The sequence below is a fragment of the Miniopterus natalensis genome, chromosome 6 (assembly GCF_054644295.1).
Source record: "Miniopterus natalensis isolate mMinNat1 chromosome 6, mMinNat1.hap1, whole genome shotgun sequence".
NCBI classification, from domain to species: domain Eukaryota; kingdom Metazoa; phylum Chordata; class Mammalia; order Chiroptera; family Miniopteridae; genus Miniopterus; species Miniopterus natalensis.
This window is the reverse complement of record NC_142086.1, coordinates 43,504,870-43,523,416: the sequence shown is the minus strand read 5'-3', so window position 1 is coordinate 43,523,416 and position 18,547 is coordinate 43,504,870. Positions and strand designations below refer to the sequence as shown.

Here is an 18,547-nt window from a genome sequence, read left to right as displayed (position 1 = left end):
ACATCTTTCAGGTTAATTGTTCCTTTTATCCTTGTCTCATATACTTTTACTTCCAAAAGAGTGTCTTGCCTTAAAATTTAATTTGACACATATTAATAACTATGCCAGCTTCCTTTCTGTTTAAAAGATTATTGATTTGAGAGATCTTACTTTTGAAATATAGGCTTTTGCAGCTATACATTTTCTTCTAAGCACTGATTTAGCTTAATTCCATAAGTTTTGGTATGTTGTATTTTTGTTTTCATTCATATCTGAGTATTTCCTAATTTTCCTGATTTCTTCTTTACCCATTGGTGATTTAAGAGTGTGCCTCTTAATATCCATGTATTCGTGAATTTCATGAATTTTCTTCTGATATTGATTCCTAATTTCACTGCATTGTGTTTGGATAACATACTTTATATAATTCCAGTCCTTTTAAATTTATTATAAGCTCAAATGCCTTTTATTCAAAACATTCCTATGTCCTTTATTCAAGTTTTGAAGTTTTCTCCAGAGGCCTCACTTTTCTTAGTTAATTACTAGATACATATGTACATATATATATATATATATATATATATATATATATATATATTTAACTATATCAGTAAATGGTTTTGCCTCTATATTTTTATTTTTTTAGCTTATCTTTATTGTTGATAATATTACAGATGTCCCCTTTTTACCCCCATTGATCCCCTCCACCCCACATGCATCCCACCCCCAGACCAGTATCTGTGTCCATAGGTTATGCTTATAAACATATAAGTTCTTTGAATAATACCTCCCCACCCCCTCCCCTCTCCCCCCCTTCCCTCTGGATCCCTCAGTCTGTTCCATGTTTCTATGTCTCTGGGTCCATTTTGTTCATCAGTTAATTTTTTTTTATATTCCACATATGTGTGATCATGTGGCACTTATCATCTTCTGACTGCTTATTTCACTTAGCATAATACTCTCTAGTTCCCTCCATGCTGTCTGAAAGGATAAAAGATTCTTTTTTGCAGCTGCCTAGTATTCCATGGTCTGAATGTCCCACAGCTTTCTTATCTACTAATCGATACGTTATATTTTGAATGGATACTTATTATGTATTTATGATTGGTTTTGAAAAATGCTATTAATTTTGTAGGTTGATCATGTAGCTGGAAAAGTTGCTTGTCAGTCTGAAAGTTTGACTGTTGATTTTATCAGTTTTCCTAGATGATCATCTCATCTTCAAATATCTGTTTTATCTCTTCCTATGCTAGTTTTTACATTTCTTACTACGTATGGACTCATACTATATTAAAACTATTGGTGATGGTGTTTTCTCCTTAAATTTTGATTAAAACTACCCTTTAGAAAACCTCAGACATAAAGATTGGAAATAAAATTTGAGTTTATAACCCGCCCTCATAAAAAGGCTGCTGACTCTCTTTAAAAAGCCTAACAGTTTTGGGAAGAGGAGTTTTTAGGGTCTAATTGGTCATCTAAGGGACTAAGAAGGACTCTTCCCAGGCAGAATTGTGGGGTTGATTGTGTAGTACTGAACTATACTTGGAAAAACCTCATTTTTGCATTTCCATGGAAATCAAAGGGACACCAACCCAGATATTTGGGTTAAGAAGCAAACAAAGGAAAGAAGAGAGGCATGTACAAGACACAAGATCTTTTTTCTGTACAATCTGGTATTTATTAGTACTTTGATCAGAGAAATCCAAAGTTCACTATACTGGAGGGATTCCGCAATTCCAGGCTCTTTTTCTTAGACTGTAGGCTGAATGGCCTCAGCTTGTCATACTGGATGAGGTTTGGCCAAACCTGCATCAGCAAACATGCTAAGAGAAGAACCCTTTCTTCTAGCTGGAGCCGGTGGGGGAGAGATACTGATACAGAGAGTAGAAAGGCCAGTTGGATATTTCTTCATCAGGAAAACTGTACTCTTTCATGATTTGCTCTATGGTATAAGCATCAGAGAACAAAGCAGGAACTGAGGCCTCCAGCCTCTCCACCCGAGGAGCTTGCATTTGGACATCACTTACGGGACTCTCAGTGATGACAGGGTCGTGGGCCAAATCCGCAGGGCCTAAGGGCTGACGCGGAAGGGAGCTATGGGAATCTGAAACTGCAGGGGAAAAATAAGGACTGGTTGACGCTGTGGGTGAGGCGGGCACATTCTTGGCTAGAAGAATCTGATTCGGTTGCTTTAGTGGCTGCTGCTGCTGCTTCCTCAATTTGACTCGTCGGTTCCTGAACCAAGTCTGTGATTTGGGGAGGTGGGGGGAGATTGCAGTCTGTTAATAGAGTTTGAAGCTTCTCAAGGGTGAAAAAAAGCCAGACTATAACCCTCATATCCTCTCCAAGTCACCATGATACTGAGTTCTGAGAGACCAGAGATGGACCTGAGTGGAGTCAATAGGGGGGACAGTAAGGGATCAGGATGGGGACCCCAGGGAAAGAAAAATGAAAGAAAGTGGGGCATGTTCAGAGGTTGTATTGGGGCTTCAGAGAAAGGGTCCTGAATGCTAGAAAAGAGAAGCTAGTTCAGGAGGAAGAAGGAATTTGAAATAAAGGACTTTTAAGGATTATTTAGAAGGCCTCCACAATAAAGAGTCCAAACAAAAATTTTGGGGCGGACCGTAGCCGATTCAGAGGTTATTTATTTCTTGTTAGTGTTGTAAACAGATTGCAGCGTTTTACTTGAGAAGACCCTAAGTGAGGAGTTGAGGAGTATGTCCGGATGAGAGTCCTTCCTTTATTTGAGGTCTATGGTACAAGACCTCTAAAATTCTAATTCCACTTATGCTACTTATTAACTCTGTGACCCAGTCACTTTGCCCCTGAACCTGAGCTTCCCTCTTTTAAGCTTAATGGTGGTGGGGCCAACATATGCAATGTGCCTAGTTCAGTACTAGCACACAGTAGGTACTAAATAAATGAGATATTATTGTGTTATGGAAGGCATTTCCAGGCAGAATAGAATGTGGTTTCGACGGGGGTACCAAACATCCCTCAGGGGATCAGACAGACCTTTATTGTTGACTCCGGTAGGTTGAGTTTCAAGGCAAGTTCCTTCTGGCGATTTTTATCTGGAAACCTGTTGTAGTAAAATTGAATCTCCAACTGTTCATGCTGCACACGCATGAATGAGGTGCGCTTTTGGTACTTCCTCCATGTTGCTGTAGAGTAGAGGTGGAGAGGGGGTGGTTACACTAACACTACCTCCTCTTCTCAAAATCTCCCCAAAACCACAGCCATGAATCTCCCATGACTTTCTTCCAACCAGGCTTGGAATCCAAGAGACATAGATCCCAGACCTTGACTCTGGGAGGCTGAGCCCTATGTCACAGTGCTCTCTGTCCGGTTTTCTGAGACTTAGTTTGTCTCTGCTAGGAAATGTTACCTCTGCAATTTTCTCTGTACCCAGTCTGTTTGCTCTGGAAATTGGCTCCCTTGAGTTTCAGTGTGCCCTGCACTAAAAACAGAAAATCCTTTTCATATGTACTCAGTCTGTCTACCTTACGTTAGCCCCAAGACAGTGGACAGTGGCTTCCCTCTTTTTCACACTTCATTTCTTTTAGAAACTGGGAAGAAAACTCATGGCCCTGCACCTAAATATAACACTCTTCAAAATGGGTTTCCTCTCTTCGTTTATTTATTCAGGATCCTAGTCTATTTTGACTGTAGAAGTGTGTGTGTTTGGTTTTTTCCTTTCCAGGCTTTTGGAAGCTCTGTTCACCCCTCTGGGAAAATGTTCATTAGAAATGAGACATAACTAAATATGTGGAGATGATTTAAAAATTATAGAATATTTTTTTAAATGGCAACGGAGAGAAAAGGGAAATTTTTATAAATTTTCTAAGGAAATAAAAATACCAAAATTTGCTTAAAAAGAACGGCAACTGCTGACCCTGAATAGACTAATAACCACACATACACACAAACCATAGGTTAAGTTACAGAATTCAAGGCGATGCTCTAGTAATCCTCCTCTTTTATGCCCATTTCAATAAAACGACGAAGGGTCTTCACTTGGCCCCACTTCTTGTTTGAACCACCTCATCCCATTTCCGATAATTCACTGCTTATAATCCTGCTGACCTTATAATAAATCACCTCAGCATACGAAGGGTAAGTTAGGAAAAGACTGCCAATTAAAATAGTTAAGTGGTTTTATAGAAAAACAAAAATTTTAAACCATGCTACTAATTAGTATTATTTTCCTATAATGTGATATAGAAAATGCACTCTTCTATTATAGGTATTTATTATCATGTTCATTCTTCTTTTCTGTGTATTAAGGAATAAATTTTATTGAGTTAAACTACATTAACACTTGGAGAAAAATTTCAAGATCATAGCAAAAGATGACAGAAAAATTTTAAAATTCAGTACTTATTTTTGATAAGACTTTGATCAAGGTATGGATATAAGGCATTTCCTTAATCAAAAAAGAGTTCTGCATTGAAAAAGAAATAAAATTACACTCTCACAAACTCAAAAGCAATTACAGATGTATTCAATAGTTTAATATTTTAAAGTTTATGTTGAATCAATCACCAATGGGCAATGATTTAATCAATCATGCCCACATAATGAAGCCTCCACAAAAATCCAAAAGGGCAGGGTTCAGAGAGCTTCCAGGTTAGTGAACCAGAATGAATCCACATGCTGCCAAGATGGGTTCAGAATCTATATAAACAGAAGCTCCTTTGTTTGGGACCCTGTCCTATGTATCTCTTTATCCAGCTATTGATTTTTATTCATTATTCTTTGCAATAAGTCAGTAATCTAGTGAGTAAACTGATTTCCTGCGTTCTGTGAGCTGCTCTAGCAAGTCAATCAAACCCAAGATGGGGTTCTTGGGAACCTCTGATTTACAGCCAATTGGTCAGAATCACAAGTGATACCTGGACTTGTGATTGACACCTGAAGTGAGGGCAGTCATATAGGTCTGAGCCCCGAACCTTTGGGCTCTGACTTTATCTCTGGGTTGATAATGTCAGAATTGGATTGAATTGTAGGACATCCACTGGTGTCAGAGAACTGCTTGGTATGGGGGGAAAATCCACACATCAGAATTGATATTAGAATTGTATTCTGTCTTGGATAAGGGGCTTCCTGTATTTCTATCTCTCTACACTTCACTCCTTCTCTCCTGGAAAAACATTCTTACCTGCTCTATATTTTGTGTTCTCAGCTTATCTATCATAATTTGGTCAACCATGGGCCAAATGTACTCGGCCTTGATATGAAATTTATAACTTCCCCTCTTATCATGGGAATGTTTTAAAATCAAATTTTTAAAAGAAGATGTAACAATAAATAGCTGTTTTAAAACAGATGCAATATACAATTACAGGGCCCATGTGAAAAGGGCATCAGTGGAGAAGGGGGAGACAGAGGAGAATAATACTCACTGGGACCAGCTGGATTCTGTGGTATCAAGTTCATGCTGGAATCATCCATGTGGTTAAAAAGGCCTGGCTGGGGATTCTCTGGAGCAATTCTGTTCATTAGAGTTACTGACATCTGGGGTGAAAAGCCTATATGAGAAAGGGGACGCTGTTGAAGTCATTCATTTACTGGAAAGCAGTGTTTTCTAAGGGCCTGGCCTTGTTGTAACACAGATGACTCCGGAGTCTCTACCTCTCCTGGAAAATGTTTGCATTTTACATCTGCATAGAAAAATACTGCAGATGTATTAGTCGAAAATGAAACTGTGAAAATATTAAAAGAAAATGAAACTGTGAAAATATTAAAAGAAATTTTGTGTCAGTATCTTCGTGATTCAGAGTAGGGGGATATTGTCTCTAAGGAGATTGTTGAAACATGGCTTATACATGAAAAGATGGATAAATTAAACTAGATCAAATGACCATAAATTTCTCATCGGAAACCAAGGAAGTATCCTTCAGCAATGAAGGCGAAATGATGATATTCTCAGATTAAGGGAAGCTAGGAGAATCTGTGACCAGTAGTCTTATTCTATAGAAATGTTAAAGGAAATTCTTCAGGCTGGAGGGAAATAATATAAGGGGGGAAACTAGAACTTCAAGAATGAAGAAAGAGCCATAAAAAATGGCAAATACTTGGTTAAATGTAATAGACTAATTTTTTCTTCTTAAGTTATTTGAAGTATATATGAATACTTAAAGCGAGAATTATCACATTTTCTAGTGTTTGATTTTTCTTTTTTACTTTTAATTTTGAAATAATTAGATTCACTGAAGTTATATATATAAAAAAAATGTACAGGGAGGTCCTATGCACCCTTCATCCAGCCTCTCCCAATGTAACATTTTGCATAAATGTAGTACACTATCAAAGCCAGAAAAATGACACTAGCTCAATCCGTAAAGCTTATTCAGATTTCACCAACCACACTGCCCAATTTAGACTGCTTGGTGGATAGTGTAAGGTCCTTCCACCCAACCTTCCCTTCTCCTTCCCTAGGGGGTCAGATTTGTGTTGTGGTCCAATAGCTCTCCCAGGCTCCCCTGGCTCCTTCCCCATTTTCTCTAAAGGCATTTCGCCTAATAAAATCCTTGTAGATTTGTTGAATCCTATCTTGACATTTGCTCCATAGAGGACCCAGATTAAGCCACCCAATCTTATCAGTTCAGCCACTCTGGAAAATGGGATTCAGCCTGCTCCAGAAGCACTTGGAATTCATTTGACTGTTAAAACTGTCCCTCCTTCAAGGAGTACTATGGGCCCCCAGGCTGTGGGGGTGAGACTGGAGGGAAGGAAGAAGGTTGTTATACTCACTGTGATCAACTTTGTCTTGTTGAGTGTCAAGACTGTAATCACTTGTGTAGATAAAATAGCAGGTCTGGGGAGTCCCAGGGGCTCTGCTGTTCATCTGGGCACAAGAGGTCTGCATTGGTTGGTCTGTGGAATAGAGTAGGAGGTAGAGAGTAATAATCTCATTTACTTCTTGAAATGCAATGTATTCAAGGCCTTTGGATTCCAGGTTACTCACATAGTACCTCTGTGAATTAAAAAAGTGACTCCACCTCCCTAAGTCTGTTATCTCAGTTGAAAAAGTTATAATCTTGATCTCCCAAGAGAACATGCTGTCAATGTGTACCCTCACCCTGGCCCGAGGGTCAAGGGGTATCAATAGCCTGGGCCTTGGGCACGCAGACAAGGGTGAGAAGAATGGGAAACAAGCTTTGGCTAGGTCTCCCTCCATTGCAGGGTTCTGATGTGTAACTTCAACGAACCCAAGAATTCAAAATTTGAATCTCAGCTTCTTGGAAGATATATTGCCAAGGTGGGCAAGTAGAATGTACTTCACTTAACACCTTGATAGCTTGATTTACAACTTTTAAATACTTATGATATGTCATGCGAGCCTCCATTCATTCATATTTATGTGTTGGCCTTGAAAATGGCACTTGCTGACCACTCCTCTCTTGGCTGTCTGTGTTCTGGCCACACTGGATTTCCTTCAAGTCTTTGAACAAGTCATGAGCTGCCTGTTTCAGGTGTTTGTACATGCTTATCCCCACTATTCTGTCCTACTTAACTACTCAATGCCCACTTGCCTGTCTTTTCTCAGTTTAAACGACACTAACTTATAGAAGCTATACTTCTCTTCCCAAACTATTTCACAATGTTCTCTTAGCTCTTAGTACTATATGCTGTTCCTTCTAGAAGCAATGACAATTTTATTTACCCATTTATTTTCCTATTTTCTGATCTTTATTGACCCTTTATTACACCTGTGGAAACAGTTGGCTATGAGAAAATAATGTGTCAGTGGAGGAGAGTATAGATTTTTTTGCTTTTGCTTGAAAAGAGTTTACACTAGAGAGATAGAGAGACAGAGAGAGTCACAGAGACAGAGAGAGGCAATTACTATGAAAGTTTGGATAACCTAGGGCAGCAGTTCTCAAAGTGGGTTCTGAAGGACCTTGGAGTTCCCTAAGATCTTTTCAGGGAGTTCCAGAGGTCAAAATTATCTTCATAATATTAAGATGTTTGCTTTTTAACCCTCATTCTGCCACGAATTTCCAGGGGAATACATTTAGAAGAGCATAATTCAGTAAACCAATATTCTGCAAAAAAAACAGTATGATGTTACAAAATCATGCATGGATAAAATATCCACTCAAAGTGCAATGTAGACTATGGATTTTAATGTGACAGATTATGAGAAGTTCATTGATGTAATTTCAAATTTCACATAGTAGCTAATATTTAAGAAATTACCAATTATTAAGATTGTTTTTAGTTTCAGACTATCAACAATTATCACAAAGGCTATTAGAATACTCATTTTTCTTTTCTTATTTTTAAAATGTTATTTTTTAAATCTTTATTGTTGAAAGTATTACAGATGTCCCCTTTTTTTCCCCATTGATCCCTTCCATCCCGCATCCACTCCATACCCAAGCCCTCCCCATACCAATGTCTGTGTCCATGGGTTATGCATAGAAGCATATAAGCTCTTTGATTAGTCTCTCCCCACCCACTCCCTCACCCGCACCTTCCCTCTAAGATCCCTCAGTCTGTTCCTAAATAAATAAATAAATAAACAAATAAATAAATAAAAATGTTCTTCCATATCTGTATAAGGCCAAATTTCAACATAATCTGCATAAGGCCAGTTTCAACAAAAACAGTATGTCACAAAACATGAATGCAAAAGTGGAAGACAATTCTGTTGCCTTCTATTAAGCCAGATAAAGTTACTATAATGTAAAACAATGACATCCTTCTCATTATTTTTTTCTGTATAGAAAACACAGTTAACATGTAATGCCTTTATCATTTTAAAGTGAATAAATATTTTTTAATTTCTTAATTTAATTTCTGGTGTGGTAAATGACTACAGATACAACTTATAGAAACTAAAGCCCTTTGGAGCTCCCAGTCGTTTTTAAGAATGTAAAGATGTTGAGAACAAAATGTTTAAAAAGCAATAGCAGAGGATGGGCCAGGGCCTGGCATTTAATCGAAGAGAAATTGAACTCAGCTAAGCCTCTGTTCAATATAATTCTCTGAGTAAATGCGGTAGTTAATGATGCAGTCACATACAATAACATTATTAGGATGTTATACAACACAGTCACATCAACAACAACATTTGGAGATGTTTTCCATGTGTCGGGCATCTAAGTGTTTCATGAGCATGATTCATTTAATCCTCAACAAACACACAGGGTAAAGTACAACTGTTATACTCTTACAGATGAGCCCCCTGCCCACTTTCCCAGGAAGGGCACTGAAAGTCTACAACTTAAACTGGCATATTAAACAAACAAAGAATCACTTGTCAAATGGACTTGGTGTTTTCTGGGATCACGGTTGTGAAGAGCACAAGACAGCAGGGGCACTGCATTGACTCAGCAGGTATTTGCCTGCCTGTCACCAGTGGGCACTTATTTAAGCCCGGTGACTCCGCGGTGACACACAGCGCTGCCCTGGTGGGGCTCTAAGGAGTGTACTGCAAGGCCAGGCGGCCACTGCTGGGGACGCAGGGGCCCTGCAGAGCAGACACCAAGCGGCAGGGCAAGAGTCTCCATTTACCCCTGGCCTTCCATGAGGCAACCAGACCTTCCTCCCTCAATTTACAAGCCTCTCTATCATCTCCCTCCACGGGAATGGAGCTGAGTGATTTGCATCCTCTAATCTTGCTCCTTTGAGCTTCTGAATTCCCTTTGACCACTTAAACCCCACATTCTGCACCACTGTCCCCCACAACCCAGCTTACCTGTTGTGAATCCCTGCCGAATGCCCATTTCCAAGCCCGCTGGACGTGTCTCTCTGAAAATGCAGCTTCTTTAGCGTCTTCTCGTGGTGTAACGCTGTGTATTTAAATGGAAAACTTGATACAATCAGACCCCTGCACCACCCAAACCCACCCTTACCGTCCCGCCCTTCATTCATTCAGTCATTCGTTTATTCATTCAACAGAGGGATGCTTAGAGACTGATGTAACTGTTGCTGGAAATAGTCACTTTTCTTTTTACACTCAAACTTCCTACCTTTCATCAACCCCTTCAGCCGGCTCCCCGTCCTTTTGATATCACTGCCTCTTTATTTAACTTTTACCCTTGCCGGTGGTTTAGTTATAGGTCAATCTCTTTAAAACAGAAATCCAATTTGAGGATTTTAAATTTGGATTAAATCTGTTTATGTTTAATAGGATAATGATTAGTAATATATTTAGACTGATTTCTTTTTCCCCCCACCTTACAAGAGAAAGTTTATTTAGAAAGTTACAGAGGTAGGAGCAGTGAGCCAGCTGGGCTGCACAGGCCCAGGAAGCAAGTTACAGAAGCCAAAGACGGGCCTTGGAGCTTGGGAGAGAGGAAGGCAAAGGTGATGCGCGGGGCTGAGGGTGGGGAGGGGGCGAGGGGGAGGCATGCTCCCGAGAGGGAAAGCACCAGGCTGATTTCTGTTTCCTTCGTGGGACTTCTTTTCACTTTTCCAGACTTCGGTTGGACTGGTTGCCCTTTATTCCCTTCCCCTCTCCCACATTTATGTTAATTAAATGCAAGATTTAAAGTTACCATTAATTTTTTCACATACATACTAGATTTAAAAAATTCAAAAATTTAATCAGTTTCTCTATACTTCTCCCAAACAATAAAATGCTCATGTTACTTTTGTCTACTATTGTCTGTTATTTTAGATCAAACTTGCTTTTATGCCCCTAAAAGTCATTATTTTTGCCATAAACATTTATCAAGGTCTTTGGCCATCATTGCTTCTTTCATCTGCCTTTTTCCTCTGGGGCACATTTTTATTCTTCGTGAAGCAGAATCACTCATAGTTCTTTTAGTGATGGTCTCTTAATTGTAAATCTTCTCAAACTTTTTTTTGCATAAAAATATATTTATTACATTGTCAATCTTGCATAATTGGTTAGGTGAATATAGAAGTCATTTATTTGAAAAGTCTGCTGACAGTCAAACTTTCATTCCTTTGTAGGTAATCTTTCTCTGCTCTCCAGTTGCTTTTAAAAAGATGTATTCACCTGGCTGACTTGGCTCAGTGGCTGAGCGTCGACCCATGAACCCGAGACCTCAGTTTGATTGCTGGTTAGGGCGCATGTAGGGCGCGTGCAGGAGGCAGCTGATCGATGAGCTGCTCTCATCATTGGTGTTTCTATCTCTCTCTCTCCCTCTCCCTGCCTCTCTCTAAAATCAATAAAAAAATAATAAAATAAAAAGATGTGTGTTTTGTTCATAGTCTATATTTTTACCTCAAAACGTCTAGGTAACATTTGTTTTTATTTATTTTGTCTATGTATCACTATGTCTTCAGTCTAAACACTCCTGCATTTCTTCAATTATGGACATTTCTGAACCACTTTCTCTGAATAGTATCTTTCTTCCATTCGTCACTACTAGCTTCTTCTGGAATTTCTGTTAGACTTATGTTAGACCTCATTCTGTTCTTTATATTTTTCAAATGATGTCATCTCCTTAACTTTCTGAGCTGCAGCTTATTTAGCCATAATGTTGAAAGTCTGATAAATAAATATATATATATATACACACACACACACATATATAATACACATGCTCTCTCTTTCTTAGTATTTCAATATTTCTTTTGGCACTTTTCTCTTAGTGTCTCAATATTGTCGATCCCTCAATCTTTCTCAATTTTTCTTTGAAACCTTTTATTTTTTTTCAAAAAAAGCTCCCTCAAACTCTTACTCAAACTCTCCTTTTCTTTTTCTTTCATAAAAGAAATAAAAAGTATTAAAAGCATGAAGGTAAAATGTTGATATATAGGGTGTCCCAAAAAATGTATACACACTTTGAATAATTATTAATTCCAATGGGCTAAATCTGAAAAGCAAGAAACATCAATTGAGCTATCAGAAAAAGGTGTGTATACATTTTTGGGGACACCCTGTATTTGGGGACAGAATCTCAAAGCCAAAGCTTCTGTAGCAGAAAAGTTAAAGGCAAACAACAAACTGGTTGAAGCCATCACCTTCCTCATTATGAAGAGGAAACACTTTAGGGTTGTCTGAGGGTAAGGGAACGCACCCGGTAGTGATGCCATCCAGGATGGTGGCAAAGGTCCCCAGTTTCAGAAGTTAGCAAGGAGAAAGTTGTTGGCATATGCTGAGAGGGAGTAAAATGGTCTGGAAGGAACAGTAAGGGTTGTTCTCTACTCTCATCCTGGGGAAGGTTCTGTGCAAGTTTTGCAGCATAAATGATGACTTGAGGGGACATTACGCCTTTATTCCAGTTAATCCATCTGTTTATTCTAGGCTGCTGGTGCCCCAGGGGCACAATCCTTATTCCCTGAGCAGATCCTGTTTTGGGGTCTGATTGGCTGATTCTTCCCTTAACCCACAAAACTTTCCTCCTGCTTGGTCTTACCTTGGGCTGGGCAGGGGCCAAAAACTCTTGCCTGACAGAGTCCATGTTCCAAGTATGTTTCAAATAGTAGGAGAAGACAAAGATGTGAAAAAGAATTTTGGTAGTTCCCCTAGGAGTCAAAATTATCCACATAGCGAAGGGGAAGGGCAGAAAAAGAAGGAAAGGGGAGTGAGAAAGTATAGAGAAGGGTGAGACTGGACTTGAGCCCGACTGTATGCGTGTAGGTTCCACTGCAGATGTGTGACCTTGGGCAAGTTACTTAACCTCTCAGGTTTGTTGTGAGGTTAAAGCAATTAATATCACTAAAACAATTAAACAATTAGAACAGTGGCTACCTTATAGAAGGAACTCTGTACCTAGGAAGACCATTGGTCTGGAGGGAGGCACACATAAAATAATAAACACCTTTTATTAGTTTGTTTCTTGATTGATTGCCCCATTCTCTCTTGATGGGTAAAAGCTTCCTTCTTCAAGGTCTTCATAGCTATTCCCTCCCTTACGCCAGGAGAAAGAAAAGGGACAAGGCGAATGAGATCAGGGCCCAAATATCAGGCTCCAGGAGATTAAAAGTTCAGAAATCCTTCTCAAGTGCTCACAATTGGCGTCCATGGTATGAGCAGTTAATAGTTACATCTCAGAGAACAACACACTCAATAAAGTCTTCTTCAGACTAAACTTCCATTTTCTAATCAGGTAACAAAACTGAAATTAAGATCTGCAAGAGAGGAGACTGTCTCTTTCCTTCATCACTGTGTTCCAGAACCCAGAAAAGTGAGTGACATAGTTGTCATTCATCCATTCCATAAATGTTTTGAGTGTCTATTATGTGTCACATATTGTGCTAAGTGCTGGAGATAGAACAGAGAGAAGACAAAGTTCCTGCCCTCATGGAATTTATATGCTGGTGAGGAAGTCAGTCTGTAAATAAACAAATAATACATTTTACAGAGTTATACGTGATACGGAGAAAATAAAGCAGAGGAAGGGAAAGAGAGTGCTGCGTCAGTAAATTATATTTAGAAAAAAAGGTCAAGGAAGACCTCTCTGAGAAGGTAATTTTTAAGGCAGATTTGTTGAATAATTGCATGAATTTATGTAATCTTTTACTTTTTTCTCTCATTTATGAAAAAGATAGGTGGGCCTCCATCAGCCAAAATTTTGGGGACAACAAAATATTTTAGGAAAACTGTAACTCAAAGTTTAAAGATGATCCTGCATAACTGACGCTCTAACCACTAAGAAAACCGGCTAGGGCCGGTTTCATTTATTTGATAGCACTGTTCATTTCTGCCTAAACATTAATACAATGTATAAGAATTTATTAATCAGGCCCTTTCTGGGTAGCTCAGTTGGGTTGGAGCATCCACCTGATGCATCAAGGTTGCAGGTTCGATCTCTGGTTAGGGCACATACAAGAAGCTACCACTAAATGCATAAATAAGAACAACAAATTGATTCCCCCCCCATCATAAAATTTTTTAAAAATTATTTAAAAAATAAAAGAATTAATTAGTTTAATGCCTGTCTCCTTCTCTAGGCTCTTTCTCTTTGAGAGCAGGAGCCACATCATCCCATTTCCCCACCATATACATACCCAGTGCCCAGCACACAGTAGATGGGTCTATAGTTAAGTGAATGTATAAAAGGTAACGAGGGAAAATGTTTCCTTTATGGAGTAACATTGCCATCTTGTGGAACTTTAGAATATTGTTGTTTAAAAAAATTAAAAAATTCGTCTGGCAGGGCATGGCCCAGCAGTTGAGCATCGACCTAGGATCCAGGCGATCAGGGTTCGATTCCCGGTCAGGGCACATGCCCAGGTTGTGGGCTCGATCAATGACTCTCTCATCATTGATGTTTCTATCTCTCTCTCTCTCCTTCTCCTTTTTCCTCTCTGAAATCAATAAAGATATATATTTTTAAAAAATTAAAAAATTTTAAATTTATTGATTTTAGAGGAAAGGAGGGGGGGAGAGAGAGTAAGAGCGAGATCGAGAGATTTGTTGTTCTACTTTAATGTATTCAGTGGCTGCTTCTTGTATGTGCCCTGATGGGATCAAACCCGAAACCTTGGTGTACCTGGGGCAATGCTCTACTGAACTACCCAGCTGGGGCAAAACTTTTATTTTAATAAGGTAGGTTTTCACAGGAGAATTGACACTCGAGTGGTATTTCCCAGACTTGTATTGGAGTCTTTTTTATTGGACTGGTCCTTTTGAGATTTTTAGTGGTATATTTCGCCTACTAGATTTGCTTGGTGAAACTGATCCTGCAACGAGGTGATTAACCGCAGCAGTTTCCGCCCAGGGCTCACTTGATTCGGCCTTGCCAATACCCGGACCGCAGGCCCATTAATAAGCTCGTGTTTACAATGCTCATTCGGGCACACGCAGGGGCCTTGCCTGGCAGCGTTCATACAGCCATCTAAGGGGTCTATCGCCGGCAGTCTCCAGTTCCCCCTCACTTAGTACCCACAGAGTGCGATGCTAAAGTGGATATTGTGCAAAGAAATAGCCTCTTTCCTACCATCAGAGAGAGGAGCCGATTCTGCTCCATTGGAAATCTTAGGTTTTGCTTGTATGTTTTGCACACATAATGTGTAATGATTTTTCTTTTTAATACCAATGTGTTAAGAAGACTTACTTCCCTTGATCTACCAATTATGGGCAGCTCATTTTATGAAGTTAGCAAACCTTGCTATTCAAACCAGAAATGGACGAAAAGAAAATGTTTTGTTTGATTATAAATGCAGATTATATACGCAGTCTTTTCCCCAGCTTCTTTTTTTAAAAAAAATTATCTTTATTGTTGAAAATATTACAGATGTCCCTTTTCCCCATTGACCCCTTCCACCCCCCACCCCCCACCCCCCCCAGGCCTTCACCACACTATTGTCTGTGTCCGTGGGTTACGCATATATGCATATAAGTCCTTTGGTTATTCTCCAGCCCCCTCCCCCGCCCCTTCCCTCTGAGATTCGTCAGTCTGTTCCGCGCTTCTATGTCACTGAATCTATTTTGTTCATCAGTTTACTACGTTCTTTAGATTCCACGTCCAACTCAGCTTCTCTCACACTAACCAAGCCCCCGAGGCGGAAGGTCTAGGACACCAGCGAGAGCCGCTCCTTCCCCACGATTCTATGGTCCTCAGGCTACTCTCATTACCGAGAACTCTATGGTTCCGGGGCGGGCCGGGAGGCCTGAGTTTGAAGGCCGCGGCGGGAAGATGACAGCCGCACCTGTCACCGGGCCCTCCCGTTCAGGTTTCTCCTGAACGGGAGGACACTGGAACTGTGGCTGTCTCTGAACAGCTGAGAAGAGTTAGCGATGAGTCTTCTCCGCGCGAGCGGGAAACGGCGGCGTTCAACATCGGGCTCGGACTCCTTCTTGGGAAGCAGCGGGGACTGCAGTGACAGCAGTGACAGCCGCCTGCGCCCCCCGGAGCCGGTGCTGAGCCCGCCCCCCGGCCTGAGACGCAGCTTGAAGGACAGTGGCCACCCTCTGGCCGCCGCAGCAGGTACTCGCAGGCTCTGGGACGGCGGGCGAGGTGGACGGCACAGCCGGACTATGTGTAGGGAGGTGTCCCCACCGCGAGGAACCCGCTTGTTTGCACGGCCTCCTCGGCGACTAGCCCTCTTCTCAGTTTGTGACTCTGGCCTGGTGCGGCAGGTCACTTTCTGTTCAGACACGGACGTGCTTTCAGCTTATATTCAGCGACCACGTGGGAGAAACATTCAAGCGGTTTCTGGAAACAACTGCGCAGTGGGCCAGATCTCGGCGCCTGGAGAGAGCTCGCTGCTCATAGTGCCCAGGACTCCTTACAGGTCCTTAGATTGAACGTGCTTTATGCCAGGTGTGCTTTATATGGCCTTATCCCAGCACATAGGAATTCCAGAATACAGCGGAGGGCTAACTACTGTTAAATGAAATCCAACTATTAACTTTTTATTTTTTCTTAAAAGGGGAGTGCAAGCAAACAGTTCCTGACGATCAAATAGACAAGCTGCTGTTGGCAAATTGGGGACTTCCTGCAGCGGTTCTGGAGAAATATCACAATTTCGGTGTAAAAAAGATGTTTAAATGGCAGGCAGAGTGTCTTTTGCTTGGACAAGTCCTGGAAGGAAAGAATTTAGTCTATTCAGGTATTTAAATTTTTGCAAATTAATTTCTTTATTTTAAAGGCATTATGAAAGTAAAGAATACCCTATTGAGGTAGTTATATGGTTTTTTTTAAAAAAGGTGGTTGAGATAGTAATTTATAACTAGAGAAAATCTTAAAATATATATGAAAAGTGGAGCCTCATATGCATATTTAAATGATGCAAAATCCATTATATGGCTGGGTTGGGGGAAGGAAAAAGAGACAACTTAAAGAGAGCTGTCCTGCTTGCCATTCCTCTCAACAAACGTGTCCCAGAGTAAATGTGCACAGTGGGAGATGTAAGCCTGCTCTTCCTCCAGTCTATCTCAGTTGCTTTTTAGTGTATGAACATTATAAACATGTTTATAAACTGACCTGCTTGTACAGGGTTGAATACACAAAACCATATGTAATATACCTTATAGAAAATTTTTATGGGCTTTCAAAGGCAATTCTGACATGCATCGTTTTTAACCTTTTTACTATACTCACTTTAGAAATGAATTAATTGGTAAGATGCACTTCCTTAGTGTCAGTTTTCTCTGAAATTGTGAATCATCCAGATATTTTGTTATGGCTGCAAAACATAGACAACTTATCAGTTCAGGCTGGGGAGTCAGACTGGTTGGGCTTGAAGACTATCTCTATCATGTGTTGGCTGTGTAACCTTGCAAATCACTAGAGAGAGAGAGAGAGAGAGAGCGCATGAGAGAGCACTTACAACAATTTTTGGCACATAGAAAATACACAATAATTGCTAACTTGTGGTAATTACTGGTAGTGGTAGCATGGCCTGACCATTTTAGTTGCTTAAATCAAAATTTGGTTGTCTTCATGACTCTGGTCACCAATTCATGTAAATTAATCACCAAGTCCAATGTCTATAATCTCCAATAACTTGATTCTGACTACTCACTGTTCCTAGGTCCATTACCAAGTTTACTACCTTTCTTCTATTATCTATTTTCCAGATTACGCTCACTATCATCTTTCTTCTAGTTTATGCAGTAGCCTTGTAACTAGTTTATTTTTTTCTCTCTGATCTTGCTCTGCTTCTGCAGTCAAAATAATCCCCATGAAGTACAAATATGATCTTGTCACTCCTTTTCATAAAACTCAATAGTCACTCTGAATTGCTTTTAGGATAAATTCTAAATTCCTTATGTGGTGGGATTATAAAACTCCTTTTCATGTGGCACACTCATATCTCTTTTTTCACTCTCCTACTTGTTTTATATTTCATGCTTACTAAATGACTTACTGTCATTTGAACATACCAGGCTTTCTTCCAGGTGTTGGCACATACTGTTTTTTCTGCTTAGAATTCCTTGCTTCTTCCTTTCCTCTTCATAAGTTCTGTTTTCTTTCCATAAACTTCCTTACAGCTCCTCTCACTCAACTTATAGCTCCTATCACAGCATATTAAAGTTGTTTATCTGCTTTTTCAAAGAAGGGCTTTTAGTCATTTAGTACTTAAAGGAAAGGATCTTCACATACAAGCTAGGTACTCAATAATATTCATCGTTTATTGTTGATATAAAGATTTGTTTAATAATTCTCTATTTTTAGTATGAGACTTAAGAGAGCTGGTTTAAACGCAGGGGCATTTAAGGGTATAAAGGTTTCAAATGCTTGTTGGGCCTTAATATTAGGATAGCCTTTGGCTCTGTAGTTAGTAGATGTGGTTTAAAACATTTATTAATGCAGTATATCAAATATTTTTTCTTTTTCTGATAACCTTATGGAATAACATGTTTTAGCTCCTACAAGTGCTGGGAAGACTCTTGTTGCTGAATTACTTATTTTGAAGCGGGTTTTGGAAATGCGGAAGAAAGCTTTGTTTATTCTGCCCTTTGTCTCTGTGGCTAAAGAGAAGAAATACTATCTCCAGGTAATATTCTTGTACTAAGTTTGGAATTGTGATAAGGCCTGTTATTGGCAGCATTGGCTTTACTAATTTGAAATAGAATTATAAAAGCTAGTGGAAAGTAAAGTTTATTTTATTGCATCCCAATGTAGCTTTAAGTGTTGGCCATTTATGAAGGAAAACTTTTGTATTATTGCATGAAGGAGAAAGGGCCATC

The 18,547-nt window shown here is 39.7% G+C and overlaps 2 protein-coding genes across 2 annotated transcripts in view; one reads left to right on the top strand and one right to left on the bottom strand.

Moving 5' to 3' along the window:
- Nucleotides 1-1,759: 1,759 nt before the first annotated feature.
- Nucleotides 1,760-9,716, bottom strand: ARGFX (arginine-fifty homeobox). Its single transcript, XM_087817806.1, is given in 6 exon segments — nucleotides 1,760-1,835; nucleotides 1,837-2,225; nucleotides 2,995-3,143; nucleotides 5,385-5,510; nucleotides 6,736-6,858; nucleotides 9,689-9,716. Coding segments are annotated over 6 exon segments (891 nt in total).
- Nucleotides 9,717-15,605: 5,889 nt separating this feature from the next.
- POLQ (DNA polymerase theta) overlaps nucleotides 15,606-18,547 on the top strand; it is a 76,417-nt gene continuing 73,475 nt past the window's right edge. Inside the window, exons 1-3 of the mRNA XM_016199913.2 lie at nucleotides 15,606-15,839; nucleotides 16,285-16,464; nucleotides 18,224-18,354. Of these exons, the coding sequence (XP_016055399.2) occupies nucleotides 15,650-15,839; nucleotides 16,285-16,464; nucleotides 18,224-18,354 (501 nt within the window). The 5' untranslated portion in view covers nucleotides 15,606-15,649. The remainder of the gene's footprint in view (nucleotides 15,840-16,284; nucleotides 16,465-18,223; nucleotides 18,355-18,547) is intronic.